The sequence below is a fragment of the Ammospiza nelsoni genome, chromosome 19 (assembly GCF_027579445.1).
Source record: "Ammospiza nelsoni isolate bAmmNel1 chromosome 19, bAmmNel1.pri, whole genome shotgun sequence".
NCBI classification, from domain to species: Eukaryota; Metazoa; Chordata; class Aves; order Passeriformes; family Passerellidae; genus Ammospiza; species Ammospiza nelsoni.
The window spans coordinates 12,371,085-12,390,837 of NC_080651.1; the positions used below are offsets into that span (position 1 = coordinate 12,371,085).

The window sequence follows — 19,753 nt, forward strand, 5'->3', positions numbered from 1 at the left end:
AAGCAGCTGCACTCTAAGTAAGCTTCATGCTTTCTTCAAACTTGAACTTTGCAGGTCCTACTCACAATCCCGGTACACACTGTGTCAGTTTCATGCTCACCAGAGGCCCCGAAACAGTGACAGTGTCCTCAGAGTTGTGACAGGCTGGTACCACATTTGGAGGACAGCGTTGTTTACACTCCTCCCATGTCAGACCTGCAGAAGGAAGGCCACAGGAAAACAAAAGGGTTTCTAGTTATGAGCCTCATAAGAGGAGGAAATATTAAGTGCACAGTCACTCTGCTCAATTCAGCACTTTGCAAAATTGGGAAATACTCGCAAGAGACTGATGGGTACCTCCCTCTCCCCTCCAAAGCAATTCTGCAAAAGCTAAGAATATTTACCCTAGAGCTTTACCATAACATTTTTCACAGTTAAGACGAACACAAGGCCCAATCTTTGCACCATCCCATTAATGAATGAGGTGGGGGTAACCCCCACACTTTCAAAGAAGCTGCTGAAGTGGTTGTTTAGTCTCATGTTGCCATTAGTTTCTAGGAGCCAAGCCCATGTGTTCTCTCCCCTGCTCTAGCTTGGATTGCTGAGAGACAGAAAACAGCCATACAAATCAGTAACTCTAGTAGCATGTCAGATTAAATATGAAGCATCTGGTCATAACATTACACAGATACAAGTCACAGGAAGAACTTGAACTCAACATTAGATTACCAAAAACATACTATATGTAGACTTCCAAATTATATGATAAGAGTGTAATTTATTTAATCTCAAGGGGGGAAAAAAGCTTATTTAGGTAGGTAGTCCTTTGGAGCATTACCTAAATTAAGAAATCTGAGATTATAGCAAGTGTTCTAATCCAACAGACAGCATTATACCTGCAACAACTTTTCTCCAAAGTGTTTTCAGGTTTTAATTGACCCTGCATCCAATAAGAAACAGAAGAACAACAGTGCTACCAATAATTATTTTACTTTTAAGCATGTAAGTCACTATAAAGTTGCACTACAAAGCAAAACTGCTGGGTCCAAAATTTTACCTGACAGTAGGCAAAACGATATGACTTACACAGACACAAAGTAAAGCTTGTTCAGGAGAAAGCTTATTCCCAAGTGCTATTAGGCCATAGTAAATTCCACTAGCCAGCTGCCCGCTACATCACAGTGGCTTACTGTTTTCAGATCTCATTACTCCTGCAGACAATCACAAGTCTCCTTTGGAAAAAAAATTACAAAAAACTCCCAACATACATACACACACACATCTGTGTGTGTATGATACAAATCTATAGAGAGCAAAAAAATTCAATGCTTTACATTTTTACCTTGTTTCAAGGTATTATTTATGAAGCCTTTCATTGGTCACTTGGCAATAAATCTCTCCATTTCCACTTAAATTTTGGATGGTTACCAAAATCCTGATGTATTCCAGGACAGAGATCACTACCATTTTATCCACTTAAATACTTAAGAGCCTGTTCTACATCAGAAGAAAACAAAGAGGAGGATACAGTGGCCAAGATTTTACAGACATGATAGTTTCAGAGACCAGTTTTATCCCAATGACATACAATAGAGATCAGATGCACATTCCTGTATCACTCTTTTGGTAAGGGTGTACCTACCAACAGCAGCCATTCCTCCAGATGGCAATTTGGCCTCTTTAACGCATCGTCCCCGCCAATAAGCAGCAAGAATGGCTTCTTCATGACTTAAGGAGTTGTCTGCATAGCCGCAAGCTAGTTCTCCCACTGAGTGGCCCACAATCCCATCGGGATGCAGACCTGCAGCCTTCAGCATATCAATCTGAGCAATCTGCAAGCAGAAGTAAAATTAGATTCCATGCCAGAGTAAGAAGGTGTCAGGCCTCAAAGGTACACACACGTAGCAAGTACATAATAAACTTTTTGGTTCAGACATTCTTGGCCTCACTGCTTTTGCTCTTCCCCACAACTACAGCTCCATCCTCCTTTCAAAGCAATCCCAAGAATCATCATGCAACTCCACTATTGTCTGGGCCTCTTCACAATGTAATTTTCCACTGAAAAAGTATTTCCAATGATAAAAGGCTGCCAAGAATGTATCTGTACAAAGTAAGAGGCTAAGACCAGCTTTCCAGATCACTTTAAAAGCTTGGCCTCTAGTTTATTAAGAAACCATGAATACCACATTGACACTCAGAATCATGAAGATGCTTCATTCAGCTTGACTTAGTTCATTTCAGAACAAATTTTAGAAGACATTAAATGGAACCTTGCTCCTTGGCACAAACATTTGCCTAAAACTTAAAGACATTCCTAAAGCTCTTAATGGAAGAAACTGTGTCACATATACACACGGATACACATGCAAATCAGTTCAGACCACTATTAGTCCAAACATCTTGTAAGAAAAAAGCAGTGAAGCCAAGACTATCTATACCAAAAAATTTGTTATGTACTTCGAAGTGGCAAAGTCTGAAACTGCCAAGGGCACAATGCACTCCTTCCTCTCAGCTATTTCCAACAGCTGCCACTTGCTGATTACACAAAACAAGCTTCCATAAATTGATATAAAGTGTTACCAGCCAAACAGACACATTAGCAGAAGGTGCTTATGTAGATTGAGTCCACTACCCCCCTCCCCTAGCCCACTGAGTCTTGCCTGAATAGCAGCTAGTCCAACAAATGCATGAACAGTGTCATCAAAAGTGCTCTCATTTGCTTGCAGCAGCAGCTCGGAGACCTTAAGGCCTGTGTTCTTCAAAGCCTGATCTGAACGCAATATAGACTGGCGAAACAGATCCAGCTTCATAAGGCTCAGGCCCATGCCTTTCCACTGTGTTCCCATGCCTGCAGGATAGGCAAGGAGAAAGTGAGCTTTTAGTAATACTCTGAAACAGGAGCAGACACAACACACTTTCCTCTGGCAGTTAAAGAATTCTAACTAAGAGCAAAGCATTGTACATTTCTTACATTCTTTAAACTGGGCACTGGTTGTTATTTGCTGGGTTTCACTATAATCAGAAGACAGTTAAGTTGGAAGGTTTTGATAAAATACAGAAAACACAGGACTGCTAAACATGTCACAGAGTTGCAAAATATTTCCTCATGCTACACTGTAAAATAACATTAGAGCACAGAATACAATTGCTCAAGTCCCAGATCTAAAGAGGAATAGAAAAGCCTGGATTCAATGCTGCACACCTACCTGAGCATATGTACCAGAGTGGTCTACCAGATGCTTGAACTTGCTGAACCTCTTTTATGTCACTTTCAGTGCCAACCAGTGTGTAGCCCCTGAAGGGCATGGAGGACACAGGAACTGCAGAGATGTCGCTGAGCAGGCTTACAAATGGGCTGCATTCTCCATGTTTTCTGCTCTCTTGAATTAGTGTTTCCACAGCTTCCTGGGTTCTGCCAGAAATCTGAACCAGCCTTGGCATGTTACCAGTCTCCAGAGGTGGGCATTTGTTCTTATTTGGCCTCAGAATGACATGAGCATTAGCACCCCCAAAACCAAAAGAGTTGATACCGATAAGGCCACCTTTCACTGGTGTTGGTTTACAAACTACCTCCAGGGAGCCATCTTGTAAGGCAGGAATATCTGGATTTGGGGTATTGAAATGAAGATTTGGAGTCCACAGCCCATGTTCCAGAGAGAGAATGACCTGAAAGAAAAAACAGAATGCACTGTGCTCCACCTTGTCTCATGACACACATTCTTTTGTTACTTTTTTACTACAAATGACCATGTAGCATATTCTGAAACAGTTCTCTATGTTTGGATAAGGGGACATTTCAGAGAATAGCATTATTGATGTTACTGAGGTAGCAACTGCATCACCTAGGCAAATTTTCAGACCATGCAGGAAGTCAGCAGGGAAGTTGAGCGTAGTAGCATAAAGTTTAGCTTCCAGTCTCTTTCTAACTGGCAAGCCATGCAGTCTTACTGGAAAAACAGCCTAGGTACTAAGACTATCACATCATCTTTTTTCCCCTTTCAGATCCTATCCTTTATCACATTCCACTCCATCCCTTCCCAGTCACATGCATTCACAAATCCTCTTCCTTATTGCAACAAACTATTTCTTGCTTTGCTGCAAAAGAATCAAGCTGAAGCACTGGTAAAGAAGTCTGCTTGATGCTTTACACCCATTTTTTTTGTCTTCTTGATTCAAAAAAGCAGAAACAGCAGACTGGGCAGAACTGGCAGAGCCAAAGGAAAGTACTGAAACAGTGTGAGGACCAAAATATCTGTGCCAAAAAAAGCAAGAGCTCCCTTCTCTCAGTAGCTTCTCTCTACATACAGCTCATGACACCAAGCCCACATTCATCTGCAGAACAAGCCCAGTAAAATTGCAGGCAACAAGGTCAGCTGCAAACACAGTGTGCTCGGTATGTCTGACAGTTCCTTCATCACCCCAGAATGGCCAGAGAGACATACTGTCTTGGGAACTGCTCTTTCAAGTTGACTATCAGACATGGCAGCTTACCTGGGAGAACAACCAGTATAAATATACAACTTCAACTCACAGTCAACATGTTTAAAGCTGTAAGGATTTTCATGCACACTGTCCTACACCTACAATACTATGGACTTTGAATGTGCTGCTGGTTTACACTGATATATATTGTACTTCAGGTTTGCCATGGTTTCTACCTAGGTTTGAGAGCACAGTATTGTGAGCATACAACCAGTGCCACCAAAAAGCTTTGTCTTGGCTGCAAGGCAAGTGATTAGACAGGCTGAGTAATTCAAAGATGCAGGTGAGTTTTCCCTTCCTCATCAGAATTTGACTGAAGAGGCCTCAGCAAGCCTTAGTTTCATTCCTACCTATCCATATAATTATTGGATTATCTTCAAGTCTGAAACCTGATACTTTCAAGATCAAATTTCCTGATACCTCACATAGCAGCATTTTATGGAATTCCAGAAGAAAACACTTATACAAACTGAAGACATACTGAGACAGTTACTGTCTAAGAAACACTGGTTTTGGTGTAGAGGTGGGGGGCAACAGTACCTCAAAGTTATGATCCTGTCCTGACAGATCACAGAACTACACTAAACAAACTGTTACATACAACACAGTATGGATTGAGAAGCTTATTTTATGAGTAGGCTATCATTCTTTCTATGAGGAATGTGTCAGTCAGAGATAAAGGCTCTAAAAACCCTAAACTTTTCTCTACAGAGAGATGGACACTGCTATTGCCATGCAGGTGAGGCTACTACACAGTGAGTTGTATTTGGGTCACAAGCAACCACTTCGAAGAGTCTAAAATTCTAGCAGTGGCAGTATATGTGACTTTGGTTTGCAAGGTTCTATAGTAATAGGCTTACAAACAAGTATGAACATTAGCTAGCTCTCTGCTAAGCAGTTTAGCAGCAGAGCCAATAGATGACTGTCTGCCTACAGCGGTAGTTAGCAAGCTGGTTGCGAAGACAGACAGACAGTTATTCATGCTGGTAGCCTCATCCCAGAGAACTCACCTGGCTTCCTGCCATCCTAAGAGAGAAGAGGAAGAGATGGCACATCCCTGACAGAAAGCCAGAAGATCAGCTGCTCTTTTGGCACTGAAAGCCCACATTGCCTCTCATCTTTGGTCACTGTCATCTACTCCAAACATCTAAATCTCTCTACATGTATGTGCCTCAAACCCAAACAACTTGCAGCAGAGCTCTGTTGGAAGGTCCAGTGTAAGGACTAACAAAGCAAACAACAAGGATTAACAAAAGGATCCCAAAGCCTTCATTCTGAGCAGAGCTACGCTCCTACAGAATTCAGTAGGAAGCGGGAACTGAAGTGTGTGAACACAGCAGAGGGCCACTTAAGCATCTGGTGGTTTGCAGGACAGCCACATGAGCTTTTAAAAGTATTCACATGTGAGGCAAGTAGTTAATGAGAAACCTCTGAGTTCTTATAATTATCAGTGAACACCCTAAATCAATGCAGATTTTCCCTAAACCAACCAAACAAAACCCCACACACTGGTGTTACCCACCATCCCGAATTTTCCTTCTCAAGTCTCCTGTTACCTTAGCTAATGCAGCAAGCCCTGAGGCAGGCTCTGGATGACCCATATTTGACTTGGTTGATCCAATCAACAGTGGCTCCCGCTCACAGTCACAGAATATACTTGTAATGCTGCTTACTTCCTGTGGATCTCCAACCTAGTATGAAGAGAATCAGAATGGCTATTAGCCAGCACTTCCAAAACACACCCCAAAAGAGAAATCTGAAAGATTATGGTGTTTGGGCAAAGTCCAAAAGTTGTGAAGCAGAATATACTCTACTAATTGGTAGAAGGCAAAAGGATTTTACTTTGGGAAAACAAAGAATAATTTAATGGAAAGTGTGGCAAGAAATGCAAGGGAAGAAAACACTCAGTCCCTAAGGGACCATGCTGACCTTGGTGCCTGTCCCATGAGCTTCAATATACTCCACTTCTTCAGGTTTGACACCACTTTCGCTGTACAAAGATCTGATCAACTTCTCCTGCATCTGTCCAGATGGGAATGTCACACCTAGGATCAAAATTGCCATCAATTCCACTCTACTATCAGGTACTTCCTGTTCTGATTTTAGCATCCTTTCATTTACTTTAGGCTGCCAGGTCTCTCCCCAAAAACCAAACTAAAGACCTTTTCACCATGTTCTTAGCACCAAACTCTCAGGCTCTTTGTAAGAAGAGCAGAGAAACCAGGAATTAACCTAAAGCAATGAGTTAGGCTAGGGTGGAAAGATACTGGTTAACAGAATACTAGATTTCTAGGTTAAGTAGAACACGTGAAGCTTTCTGTCACCACAATTGGAGAGCAGGAGAAGCTGGACAACAGCAGGGTAAGAGCTTTACAGTTATAATACTATACCTACATTTCTACCATCACTGCAGAAGTTACTGCAGAGATGTCTTAAGGAATGCTGAACTAGCAAGAGAACACTGCTGTTACTTCAGTAAAAATCACCGCTTTTCTCCTTGAAGTTTTTTACAAAACAGGGTCCTGAACTTTGCATTATCAAAACCAGAAAATGAAAAAAAATCCCCAAACACAAAAAAAATTTCTAAAACATCTAAAGAACCCTACAACAGACCACTTTTTATGGCCAAGACTCTAGACTGAACAGTTCTGTAGGTATCTCACAAGGTAGGTAGCTCAAGACCTACCTTGCTCCTTAAAGCCATCAGTGTTAACTCCAGCATTTACAACTGTGGCATAGATCCTCTTAGCCATAGATCTCTTGGTCAAAAGAACAACAACAGCAGCTTCAGAGCGACAATATCCATTTCCTGAGAACAGAGAGGGAACAAGTCATGACTTCTGCTTTGCCTTGTAAAATGCTGCCAAACACCATGCAGGAAGATTATTGCTTATAGTAGACTGTTTTGAGAATATGACATATCTATTTCTTTTAAAGAAAAATGTCATGACCTAGAAAGATACAGTGCTCATCATAAACTTCACAACAGAAATTTTCCATCAAGAGACAGCTAATTTTTCTCCAGAGGCAGAGGGATGAACCATATGTATCAGTTTCTTCCTCACAGTTAATTTTCCAGGTTCAATAGAAGATGCAACATAGATCAGGGTATGGCCCAAACAGTGCACATTGGAACAACTACAAGGTTAGCTCTTTGCTGTATTGAAAGAGTAGCTGGTCACAGACTGTACAGTAAGTTACTCTCTTACAACATAAGCTTTTGTACTTATGCCTTACCTGAAGCATCAAAAGCCTTGCAGGCACCATCAGGACTAAGCAGACCCAGTTTCATGAACTGCACAGATGTGTTGGGTTTCAGCAAGAGGTTCACCCCACCTACTAGGGCTGTACTGCACCGCCCATGACGAATTGCCTTATAAGCGTTTTCCAGAGCAACGAGACTAGAGGAGCAGGCTGTGTCAACAGTGAGGCTTGGTCCTTAAAAAACATAAGGAAAAACAACCTTAATATCCTAAATTCTTCTCCAAAGATGACAGGATGGGATTACAAGAAGCATATTAAAAACAATGTTAAATAAGAGTTGCTTCAGAACATAGCACATAAACCTGATGCTATGGGAGGCTAGAATCACCATCTCTGCCTACTTAGAAGGTATGGCATAAGAAAAGTGGGAAAAAATTGTGAACAGATTTGCTTTAAGGGCATTTTAAAAAATTCTGTCTCTCCATCAAAAAGAGAACGCAGCTTTACAGGCAAGTCTCATCTAATTACCCATTCTCGTCAATAAAAATCCCTTGTCCTTCCTGATGCTGCCTTTGCCATCATCTCTGTTCTCTGCTGCAATCCACATCAACTACCATTTCTCCATTCCCTTCAATACCATACATGGACTGAATCATACCCATGCTGGCAATTGCATCATTTCTGTGGCTCACCTACTTCTTCCACTTTACTCAAAAAAAACCCCCAACTGCTACAGTCAATAGCAGTCTATCTCTGGTCTAGCTGACTTCCACACATCTTGGTACCAAACAGCAGTCCAAAGGCCATAAAGGCTTCCTGACATCACCACCTTTCAAATGAACACCAGCAGCAGCAGCTCAGTTATAAAAAGCCTTACAGGGAGTCCTATCATATAGTCACTACATATTTTTTACTTTTCGTATGTAACTAAGAACAATTACATGCTATTTTCTCTTTCCAAAAGGGATCTGTGCCATAATATCCATTCCAGTCCTCTACAGCAACTGTGGTACAATCATGTTGAAACTGCAATTGCTGATCAGCATCAACAGGTTTGGGGGGACACTTACCTTTAAAGTCAAAGAAGTAGGAAATCCTGTTGGCAAGCATAGCACGCTGACAGCCAGTCATACTGTATCCCAAAAGCTCTTCTGGATCTTGGCTAAAGGCTTCACCAGCCTCTGACCCACTGCAACCAACCCATACACCTGCATCTGTGCCACGGAGGGTGCCCGGATTAATACCTATGGGATTGGAAGGTGGATTACAGTAAACAAAATGAAGGGCAAACTGGGGAGATAACAGGTTCGCTTGCATCAGTTTCCCAAAAACTTTTTATTGCCCCTTTCTGGCAGGCCTGCAGCATTGTTCCCTTACCCTTACTAACCTTTCAACAGTTTCAACTGCAGACCTTACATGTCTTACTTCAGAGTCCATCAGAAGTTTGGTATTGGCTTTCCGCCAGAACATACTTTGCCCTGACAAAGCTTTTCAGCCTAGCTGGGCATTGCTAGAGACTTGTGCAAAAAAGTGCAGGGACTATGAAAAGTACAAATGCTGACAGGAGAAGCTAACTGTTGATTTCCAGTAGAGAGAAAAGGAGCAGACTGAATGGGAGAAAAATCACAGCACATGAAATGTCATGTGAGCACATCAGTATCTATCTCCAGCTGAGATCTGGAGTACAAGACAGACATGAGAATTCTTAAGTATAAAACCAGCCAACAACCAGAACAAGAAACAACTTTGCTCTAAAAAAACCACATAGCAAGGTCTACTGTCAGAAACCTCTGCTGTTTCTTCACTGTGCTTAAGGCGTTCTGGAGACAAATATTCAATCTCCAGATGGGGGCTTACAAGCAGAGAAGCAAAAATTCATTTCAGTAAGTCACAGAATGTTAAGTGTTGGAAGGAACCTTAAAAGATCATCTAGTCCCAACCCCCACTGCCACAGGCAGGGACATCTTACACTATACCACACTGCTCAAGACCCTACCCAACCTGGCCTTGAACACTACCAGGGTTGGGGAACCCGCAGCCTCCCTGAACAACGTCTTCCAACACCTCACCACCCTAACAGTAAAGAATTTTTTCCTCATATCTAACCTAAATTCACCCTCTTTCAATTTGTAACTAGTCAGTACTAGTGAGGTGGTTCCAACTTTTTCCCTATCTGCTTATGTTCTGACAAGAAACTAATTAACATAAAGAATAAACTTCTTGGCTCGGTGGATAAGTAACTCAAAATCTCAAAACACTGGCAGTGATAGAAGAGAGAGACTCCTATTTCTGAAAGCACACTTCCTAGGAAAGCCTTCTTTAGGAACAGATCAAATTCTACAGGCTTTCCGAGAATCTGGCCATTAGACAGGAATACATCAGGCCATCTGTCATTCTTTTAGACCATGCATGAGAATTCTAATCAAGTCATCCTTATTTTCCTTTTACAAAGGAATTATTATGGAATGTTAGGGTAGAGAAAAACAGAAAAGCTCTAGAACCATGGACTGTTGAAGTGATTCTGTCATACTGGTTGTACCATATAATACAGGTACAGATTTGCTAGCAGTCAGCACTGATTTCTTTGTTTGCGTTCCAGAGACAACAGCTTTGTTGTAACCCTTATACTGGGATCTAGTAACCCCATAGCATGTCTTGGATCTCCTCTCTAATGTCATGGCTTTCCCTTGTCAGAGTTCTCATCACACAAGTGCATGTCTACACCTGTTACAGAGAGACAATACAGCTTAATTCTCCCTCTTCAGCCATTCAGCCACTTACCTCCATCCAAAATAGCTTCATAAGAAACTTCCAACAACAAGCGAAGTTGGGGATCCATTGTGTTAGCTTGTTTGGGGTGAACCCCAAAAAAAGAGGCATCAAATTTGCTTAGGTCCTTGAGCTTTCCATTTCTCTTGGGCAGTCCATAAATTCCTGGGAAGAAAAATTTGACAGAGTCCCAAAATCCATAAACGGTGAAGCGGCTACAAGCTGAGAGACAGTACAGAATGACTAGAATGACCAAAATTGATTTTCAATTACACATGAAACCTTACTCCCATGTGCAGTACTCAGAGGGTTGCATGAGTATCTACTGACCTACCTCATCTGGGAATGAGAATGCTGCATTAGCAAAAACAATTGTAATTTTTAGGATTCCCCTGGATATAGCAGCAAAAGACACCTATCCAGTTTAACCATTTTTACTTTGGCAAGTTGTACCAAGCACATATAGTCTAAACAGTGGTTCCAGTCAGTCACCAATTAAAAGAAAAAGAAAAGCTGCTTTTGACTTCTTCAAATCACTTCAAAAAAGTATTCTGTTACTGAATTTCTCGATGATTTACCAGAAGTTAATTCACATCTGGAAGGATTTCAATCTCATAAATTCTCTTTTCATAGGATAATTCCTCTAAAGCATTCAGAACTCAGGGCTCCAAAAGGAGGGACAATAAGCACTCACCTGGTTTCCACCTCCGATCATCCTCTGTGACCATATCAACTCCATTAAGCAGGTTTTCCCAAAACTCCTGCAAGTTGTCAGATTCTGGCAGCCTTCCTGCAATGCCTGCAATCACCACGTCCTCCATCGCTTAGCTTCTCCCTGTTGCTGAGATCCACAAAGCAATAAGGCTAGTAAGATTTCACACAGAGGTAAGTATATGTGTCTTGTCTTCCTGACATGTTGTGACAAACAAGCATATTTGCAGGAACACCCACACACAGGAACAACCCACGGAGTCTCTACTATTAAAATAAAAAGAAAAAGACATCCCAACTAATCAAATGGACCATAAGACCTGTGGGGTTGATAAGGATGAAAAAAAAAGATGATCCTGAAGGAGCATCAGGCTCAGAGAACCACCAGTTTCTGTATGACAATCAGAAAATGAGTAAGTCTACCTCTACTAAATGTGGAGCCTCTATGAAGTCAGCAGAGAAGAAAGATTAACATGCTGGAGCACAGGTGGGTGGAGAAATTATGAAATACATATAGTAAAATACATAATTACAAGGCAAACCTAACAGGTAGCAAAACAAGTTCTACAATCATTCCGAAGTTAAATGCTAACTTAAGAATCAATAATCAAAAGATTTGTTGGATGTGAAAAAAAAACCAACCCCAAACAAACAAAACTACAAGACTGCACAAAACCACCCCCCAGGTAAGTAACACAACCCTTACCCCCCCCCATTAACTCTGAGCAAACAAAAACCTGACTAAAAACCCCAAACCAAACCTATCAAACAACAAAAAATCAAACAATTCCCCTATAAACACACAGAGGAGAAAACCCACACAAACCACAAAGATTACAGTACAAATCAGGATCATTTTAAATGTTAAAACCAAAGAATTAAGTGTTACATCTAAAGTGTTTCCTAACTGGACCCTGCACTGCCACATGTTTAAAGAACTGTGAATGTGGTACTGACTGTATGATAGAGAGTGGTCCTTTAAGATATGCTTTGGCAGAACAGATCTGGAATACATACAGGATGAAAACCATCAGCTATTGTCCCAAGAAATTTGTATTCAACACCCCAATCTCAAATACCACAGGAGAGCATCATGCTGCATAACATAGCATGGCAGGGCACCTGTATCAGACCACAGCAACAAATGATAGCTCGTATAATACACTCCTTTATCTTCTACTATAGTAAAAAACATATTAACAACTAAGTAGAGAGGAGGCAAGTTAACTTGATGTTTAAGTTAAATTCAAATTATAATTTTAGATCCTAAGTAGAGAAGTTAAAGGAGTAGTGGAAATACCCATATATATGATGGGAGCTTTTTTAAATATGAAAATAAATAAAAGTTGCAGCTGCAGGAACCAAAGAGAAAGTAAACATTCACAGTACTTCCTTAAATAATCCTTCTGGTAAGCAAACTATTCTTTAATGCATGGGATTTTAAACAAGTAAAAAATACAAAGGAAACTAGGCATTCAAACAACTGCACGTCTGCCTTAAAAACTTTGAAGGAAAAGGTTTGTTATGAAAGACCTGAAGTTTGACTTCCATCAGGTATTATGCTACATAGTGGCATGCACGCCCATTGCTTAAGTGCTGCTGGGGCTTGATCATCTTCTCCAAAATACAGCACTAATGGAGTCTCTCTGATGAGTGCTTAGTGGCTGGTTTTCCAACTCAGGACGTTTCATTTGGGCATTGTTTTGCAGCCTCTTTTGGGACTTCCTGATGCCTTTGAGCAAGAAACAGGCCCCTCTTCCATCCACGGACTACACTGCTCAGGCACAATGACACTTTCCTATCATAGCTGCACGAGGTTGCTGGGCTGTGCAGAAGGAAAGCAGAGCCTCTGTACAGCTGAGGTGCAGCTCTGCCAGAATGTAACACCACAGAGGCTGCCCGATTTCTTTCACCCTTCTTGCCTTCAGCAGTAATCCTGATTCACATCTGTGGAGTAACTGTGGAATTACGCAATACCTAACACCGAAGCAGAAGAGATGATTACTTCACCCAGTCCATTCCTTCTGGGAGCAGAAACAAGTGCTCCCACAAGGACATCTTGGATTTCTAGGTCTTGTGTCAAACACCCAAGCAACAGAAGGTCTATTCAACTCTTGTTCATTTAAAAAAATAAAACAAAAACATTAAGGGCCAAATCAAGAAAAGCTCTTACTGAGAAACTAGTCCCCAAAACTTAAGTCGGTAGTAATAGGCCCAGTCCACTCAGAGCTGAAGAGCTTTCCCACTCACACAAAACTAGCAAGTCAGTTTTATTACTGGCTTCATCACTGTACCTGTGAAAACCAACCAAGGGCCACAAGTCAACTACACTTTCAGCATTTCTGTGCTGGGGCAGGGAAAGAGAGATCTTGGGCACAAAGTGTACTATTTAAGTTTAAGATATGAGATACAAGAACGATAACTTAAGTATGACCCAATTTTATACCTCAGCTCTTTGGGTGATGATCTCTAGGGAGAGAAATATAATTTCTGTTTCAGGGGACTGAAACATGACTTATCTGATTGTTCCTTCTCATCCCACATCTCTTTTCCGGAAGTATCAGAAAAACTCTATCTGGGTAAAACCAATCCACAAAACATTGCTTTCAGACAGTGAAGTAATGAAATTCATTAACAAAACAATTTTTGCCAACTTGTTTTGAATGTAGTTGGGCAAGACTATGTCAAAGGTGGAGAAAAAGATGTTGCAGTAATCAAAATTAGAAGAATAAGAGCCAAGAAGATAATTTTAACTTGGGTAAGAAGAGCCACAAATTAAAATATTTTAATACACAAAGAACCAGAAAGATTCAGACTTGCCACAAAGAGCTCCAAATGCATACATCTAAGATAAAATAAAAATTATGGATTAAGCAGCAGACAGCAGAGAGCATCTGCTGTTGAAAAACAAGAGTGGTCAGAAGAAAAGTCATGAATATTAAGCCATCCCCAATTAAACAGCGATTACAGTAGTTGTTACAGTTACCAACAATGTTTTCAGTCTTCCTTGCCAAATAGTAAGCAGGTAAACCATTTTAAAGTTGATTGTCTTTACCCCCAAATGGTGTATTGCATTATTATTTTACTTTATTAGAGACGTGTTTTCCATAGAGCATTTTTTGACTATACGCAGCAACACAGTACATTGACAGATTTTCAAGTATAGGGCATAGCACAGATCAAGAAAGAACATTTATTTCTACAGATGTTCTAAAGGAGATTAGACTACAGAAAACATACAAACAGACTGCTCCTACTACCTCTGATGAGTGAAATGTTCAAAAGCAACAGGTCCAAATAGGAGACAAAGAAGATAAAGAGGGACAAACAGGAGTCTTCTGTTTCTTAAGGCTGTATTTTCTGAATCCAACCAGACATCTACCATTCTTCTTCCTCAGTTTATCCTATGCGTTTACTTGAACTGAGTTTGTGAATTCTCCTCAGACAGCTAGCGTTTTTGAGTGGAGAGAAGCAAACACACTACAGCCGACCTTCCCTTCCCTCCCTTCCCCTCGAAGTATCAGTGCAGTAGACACCTCAGTTAAGCCTAAACTACCATCTTGTTGGATTTGCACAATATTTTTTAGCAATTCTATTGTGTTGCTGACTCATTCAGTTTGTGACTAGTAATAACTAACAATCCCTTCTGGTATCAAAGCAGCTCTTAAGTTGAAATACTGTTTTCTATTGCCTTTAAAACATTTTTTCCAGTCCCTCACTAACTGGGCACCAAAAATTAAATTTAAAAGTATTAACCATCATTTTCTACCATCCCTGGCAGCTGTACAACTTTTTTACAATACTTTTCTCTACTGCTTCCCTACAGAAATTACCCTCAGACCATTAAGCATATAAGCTTATAGAGAGAAAGAAAAGCCAAAAAATCCAAAACCAAAACACAAAGTGAAGGTATAATCTGATGCCTTTGCCCGCTCATACCTGACTTGCCAACCACTGGACATAAACTTATTCTGCTGTACCTTGTTCACCTAGGGTTTGGTGAAGAAAGGAAGGGGAGAGGGAGGGAGAAACAGCTGTTTACAAAGAAATGATAAATAAAACCCAAATCTTGTTTTGCCTGATGCACATTTCCTTTTCTTGGGATCAAAGTATTTATTTCACTGTTATTTTGACAGCTCTCATCATGGTGGAACAGAATCCTTAAAGTTAGTTCTGCTATTGTTTCTAGACAGTCCAAATCTTCACTTTTTCTGGATCTCTTATTATTGTAAAATGAAACACTCATGACTCGACTCCTCCATAGCTTTCCTCAGCACAGATATTGACAAAAAGACTGTTTTCTTTGTTTTTCAGTATGATTACATCACAACCCAGGTTTCCTAATCTCTGGCTATCATTTCTAAAATTTGTAATAAACTGTCCTTACACAGAAACTGCACTTACAAAGAGTTATAATGCTTGCCTCCAAAAACCCCATTCACAGAAGAGAGGCAAACACAGTCTGGCTTTCATTCTTTTGACACAATTTGGCTACCATCAATCTGTATGTTACAGATTCAATTTAACAAAGACCTTTCAAATGCCTCTGCTTCAGGTAAGTATTTGTCCTGTCAACCGCAACACAAATGAAAAGCAGTAGATTGTGTTTATATTTAAAAAGCACTAGTTAGGGGGAAATGCAATCTAGTTCAAATCTGTAACTGGAGAAAGAGTAAGTTAGGCTTTATTCATGGAATCAACACAGCTTGGTTGATTCCCAAGCTGTCAGAAGTTACCTGTATAAAAATCTAAAGTCCCCAGTATGACTATATCACGTTTGTAAAACAGCTGTTCATAACTGCCCTCATTCTCTGAATTCACCCACTAAACGCAGCCTTTCACAATGTACTATTCTTTTCACTTTGTTTCAAGAAGGATAGAGGCTGCAGGAAAAGCTGAATCCTTTGCTCACGTGGCTTGAGGTTTCTTCTCCCATTTTTTAAGACAAGACATGCTCCAAAGCCCCCAAAGGTGGTCCGACGGAGCAGGCAATTTACACACCCTTAATACTGCCTGTTTAAATTTAAGCATCCAAATAAAGCTATTAGCCAGGACAATACGCATTTTGTATCTTATAGGGCTGTATTCCAGGGAAGGAATTCGGACTAAGAACCAAGCAGGTGCAAAACCAACCAAAGAGAGAAGAAGATCACATTCCTAATAGGAACGCATCATCAAATCCATACTGGTGTACGATCACCGGGCTATTTCGTGCGGGCCGCTGGTTTATACTGAAGTGGGAAAGAACAGTTTAGCAATACACACGGCACGTTTTCTCAGACGGATTCCCAGAACCTATTGGCGAATCTCCCTTCCCAATATCGAGCGCCGATATCCTCCCGCACAAGCTTCTTCAGCCTGCCAGGACCGTGCCTTCGCGCTAACCCGGGACGGCGTGCAGAACGCGGCCCCGCTGCCCGGGCAGAGCGGCCCGTGCGGCCCTGGCGCCCACTCGAGGCCGTGCGGAGCTCGGCGCCCGAACTGCGGCAGCGCGAGGCCACCCGGCCCGCGGCGGGCGCGGCCCCTCACGCAGCTGCTGCCGCCGGGCGCGCGTGAGGACTGCGGACAGCGGGGCCCGGCCGCGTTCCCGATCCCGCACGGCCCGGCTGCGGGAGGTCGCGGCCGTGGCGGCGGGACGGTCCCCGTCCGCCACCAAGATGGCCGAGCGCCAGCACCACAATGCAGCCACCTTGCCGGGCGGGCGGAGTGCGAGGCTGCGGCGCGGTAACCGGCCGCTGAAGTGGGGGCCTGTCCCCAGAACGACCGCGGTGGGCCACGGGAGAGCGGCCCGCAGCAACAGGGCGCGGCAACCCCAGGGCCGGGAGCAGAACCTTCCGGTCGCGCGGACCGAGCCCGCCGACTCCCACCGAGCCCAGGGACCCTAATCGGCTACCCGGCGCAGAGGGCAAGATGGAGCCTCCCCAGCGCACCGGCGGGGCGCAGCGGCCTGCGGAGCCTGGAGCAGAAGCTGCCGCTCTCCCGCCGATACCTGTACAAGTGCGGATGGCTTCGTGTCGGTAACACTCCGTCGTCAGCTCAGTGCGGGATCCAGATGCTGCGGGGTGGACGCTGCGGCGGCGGGTGCTGGGCTGCGCACGGCCGATACTCCGCGCTCTCCTCACTATCTCCCTCTAGCTCCCACTCCTATTTAAGCAGTCGCCACCTCCAGCGGCCACGCCACATGGGCTGACAGTTTACGCCTCGCCGCAGTCCAATGAGAGCCGGGGCAGTGCCGCCCCGGTCAGACCCGGGGTGATGCCAACCCCTGTCCGCCAGAGCCGCTCCGCGGGAGGAGGGGGCCCTGGCCAGGCCGGGACGGACATAGGCAGGCCCGCTTGCCCTCGGGCACCGGGCCAAGCTCTCGCGCCCTGCCCCGCCCCGTACTGGAGGCCGTGGAAGACTAGGCGCTGCGGGCGTGCCTGGCTTTGGCCTGGCCTGGCCGGGGACGCGGCAGCGCCCACCCCCCGTGGGCGCGGACCTTGTCGTGTCCCTCTCCCACCTCCCCGCGGGTAGGTACACTGTGGGGCGTACGACCGCGCCGTACCGGCACCGTGGCTCGGCGACTGAGGCGAAGGCTCGGCGGGCGCTAGTCCAAGCCCGGTGGGATCGCGCAGCGCCCGCGCGCATCCGCGGCGCACAATGGGAAAGGACGCGGGGCAGGACGCGCAATCCCGGGACGGCACCCAATGCGGAGGCGGGGGAACGTGGGCGGGGGCGCGGCCCTGCCAATCGCAGGCCCGCGCGGTGTTGCTAAGCGATAAGGCGATGTGGTGACGGCTGAGGGGTGGCTGGGGCCGCCGCAGAGCGAGCAGCGCCCGTCGCTCTCCGGCGGCGGCGGTCGTTCACCCCGGCGGAGCGCGGTCCCGGGGTTACCACAGGGCAGTAGGCACGCCGGCCAGGGATGCGCTGCCCCGTGCCCAGGCCCGTCGCGCCGCCCTGACTGGCGGCCGCAGAGCGAGTCCGGAGGCGGGGGGCGGGCGCCAGAGGTTCCCTCCCCGCCGTGCCCCTGCTACGCCCCCCTTCCCACTGGAACGGAGCGGGTCGCTCTGCGTGCGGGCACCTCTCATCCACTTTCCCTTAACTTGCACTCCTTCGGTTAAACACGAACAGTAACGAATCTCAAATTTCTTGTGTATTGCCTACGACTGCCTCTCCGAAACAAAAAAGCCTTTCGGTCGGCAAATGTGGGCTTGAACACGGGGACGCAGGAAAGTCTCCCCGCCTTGTCTCTCCCTCATGGCTGTGAACAGGCTCTGGGCAGAGGCCCCGCTCCCGGGTCGCGCTTGCACTGCCGCTTCGCAATACAGCTCCATTTAGACCTCCTCGGGCAGACTTTTTGCCTTTATATATTCCTCAACATAACAGGTTTTTAACCCTTTGATAAGGACAGCAATAAATAATGTCCTCTTTTACCTTTTCAGTACTCTGTGATCTGCTTGAATTCTCTTCTTTGTAGGCATTCTTTTCTTTGTACAATTCAATAGCGTCCACAGTAGTACCTTGCTGCCACTCTTCTAATCTGTTTCTTAGAAATCAGTGCCCAGTTTGTTAAATATTTTGGTCATAAGAGAAATATATGAGAATTTTCCTGCTGTATTTAGTACACCCTTAGCACAACCGCCCCACACAGTATGTCCATATTATTTATTATTATGCATGTTTTGTTAATTTTCATACTTACATGCTATGTTCTCAGATGTACTCTGTTCAATAACTCAACTACTTTTTTTTCTACTACAAGTAAAATGAAATTAAACAACCCAACTATCATCTTTCCTTACCTACAGTTGATTTAAGGAAACCTGTTTCTCAGGGAAACTGAATAAATTAAAGCTGCATTACTGGCAAGACGTCTGCATGAACAGGCATGCCAGTTGACATGGGAGGGGGAGTAAGTGGGACACCACACCAAACAACCACAAATAAAAACAAAAAAACCCCCCAAAAACCCAAACCAAAACAAAAAAACCCCATACCAACCCCCTCCCCCCAAAAAACCCAACAGAAAACCCACAAACAAACAAACAAACAAAGCCACAGAAACATGCATACAAACCTACACAACGGCATTTCTGAAGTCTGCAGCCCATTAGCTTACACTTGCGGTGTAAGGAATAAAGAGAAATGTTTTCCAGGTTCAGATGTAGTATTACAAATACCATGGAACAAACTGCTCTTTTATGCTGCTTTTAACATATGCACAGAATCTCATACCACGGAACCATTGTGTATCTCTGTAGGTCAATATTAAACACGTAAATAACAAAAACATTTTCAGGATGATCTACAGCTATTATAAAATCTAGAATTTACACATTGAGTTCTAGAAATAACCAGTGAGTGCTTTAACTGGTGTGATCTGGGCCAAAATTCCTGTAGTTGTTAGAAACCACTATGCTTTGTGCTACAGAAAGAACTCATTCAGGGCCTGGTTCAAGGGAGTGCATCATGTTGTCCTGGCTTATGAACAATGTTGAATCAAATGACAGGATTTTCAAGTAATGAAAATGTTTAGAAAGAAGCTCACAAGGTCTCTCAGGCCTTATATTAACTTAGCATCTTAACATCTCATGAAATTGCATATTTCTAGCATCTGATTATAATATCA

General features: G+C 43.6%; 1 protein-coding gene across 2 annotated transcripts in view; it reads right to left on the minus strand.

The window, feature by feature from the left end:
• Window positions 1–17,356, minus strand: part of FASN (fatty acid synthase) — a 41,620-nt gene extending 24,264 nt beyond the window's left edge. The window contains exons 1-12 of one of the 2 annotated variants that reach the window (XM_059485951.1): window positions 17,135–17,356; window positions 11,129–11,275; window positions 10,447–10,599; window positions 8,736–8,909; window positions 7,699–7,899; window positions 7,148–7,270; window positions 6,391–6,506; window positions 6,018–6,152; window positions 3,186–3,645; window positions 2,640–2,827; window positions 1,622–1,811; window positions 101–195 (exon numbers count right to left, since the gene is read on the minus strand). In XM_059485951.1, the coding sequence (XP_059341934.1) occupies window positions 101–195; window positions 1,622–1,811; window positions 2,640–2,827; window positions 3,186–3,645; window positions 6,018–6,152; window positions 6,391–6,506; window positions 7,148–7,270; window positions 7,699–7,899; window positions 8,736–8,909; window positions 10,447–10,599; window positions 11,129–11,255 (1,962 nt within the window). In that variant the 5' untranslated portion in view covers window positions 11,256–11,275; window positions 17,135–17,356. Of the gene's footprint in view, window positions 1–100; window positions 196–1,621; window positions 1,812–2,639; window positions 2,828–3,185; window positions 3,646–5,471; window positions 5,621–6,017; window positions 6,153–6,390; window positions 6,507–7,147; window positions 7,271–7,698; window positions 7,900–8,735; window positions 8,910–10,446; window positions 10,600–11,128; window positions 11,276–17,134 lie in introns of those variants that run through there. The other variant, XM_059485952.1, reaches the window with a different exon arrangement.
• Window positions 17,357–19,753: the final 2,397 nt, after the last annotated feature.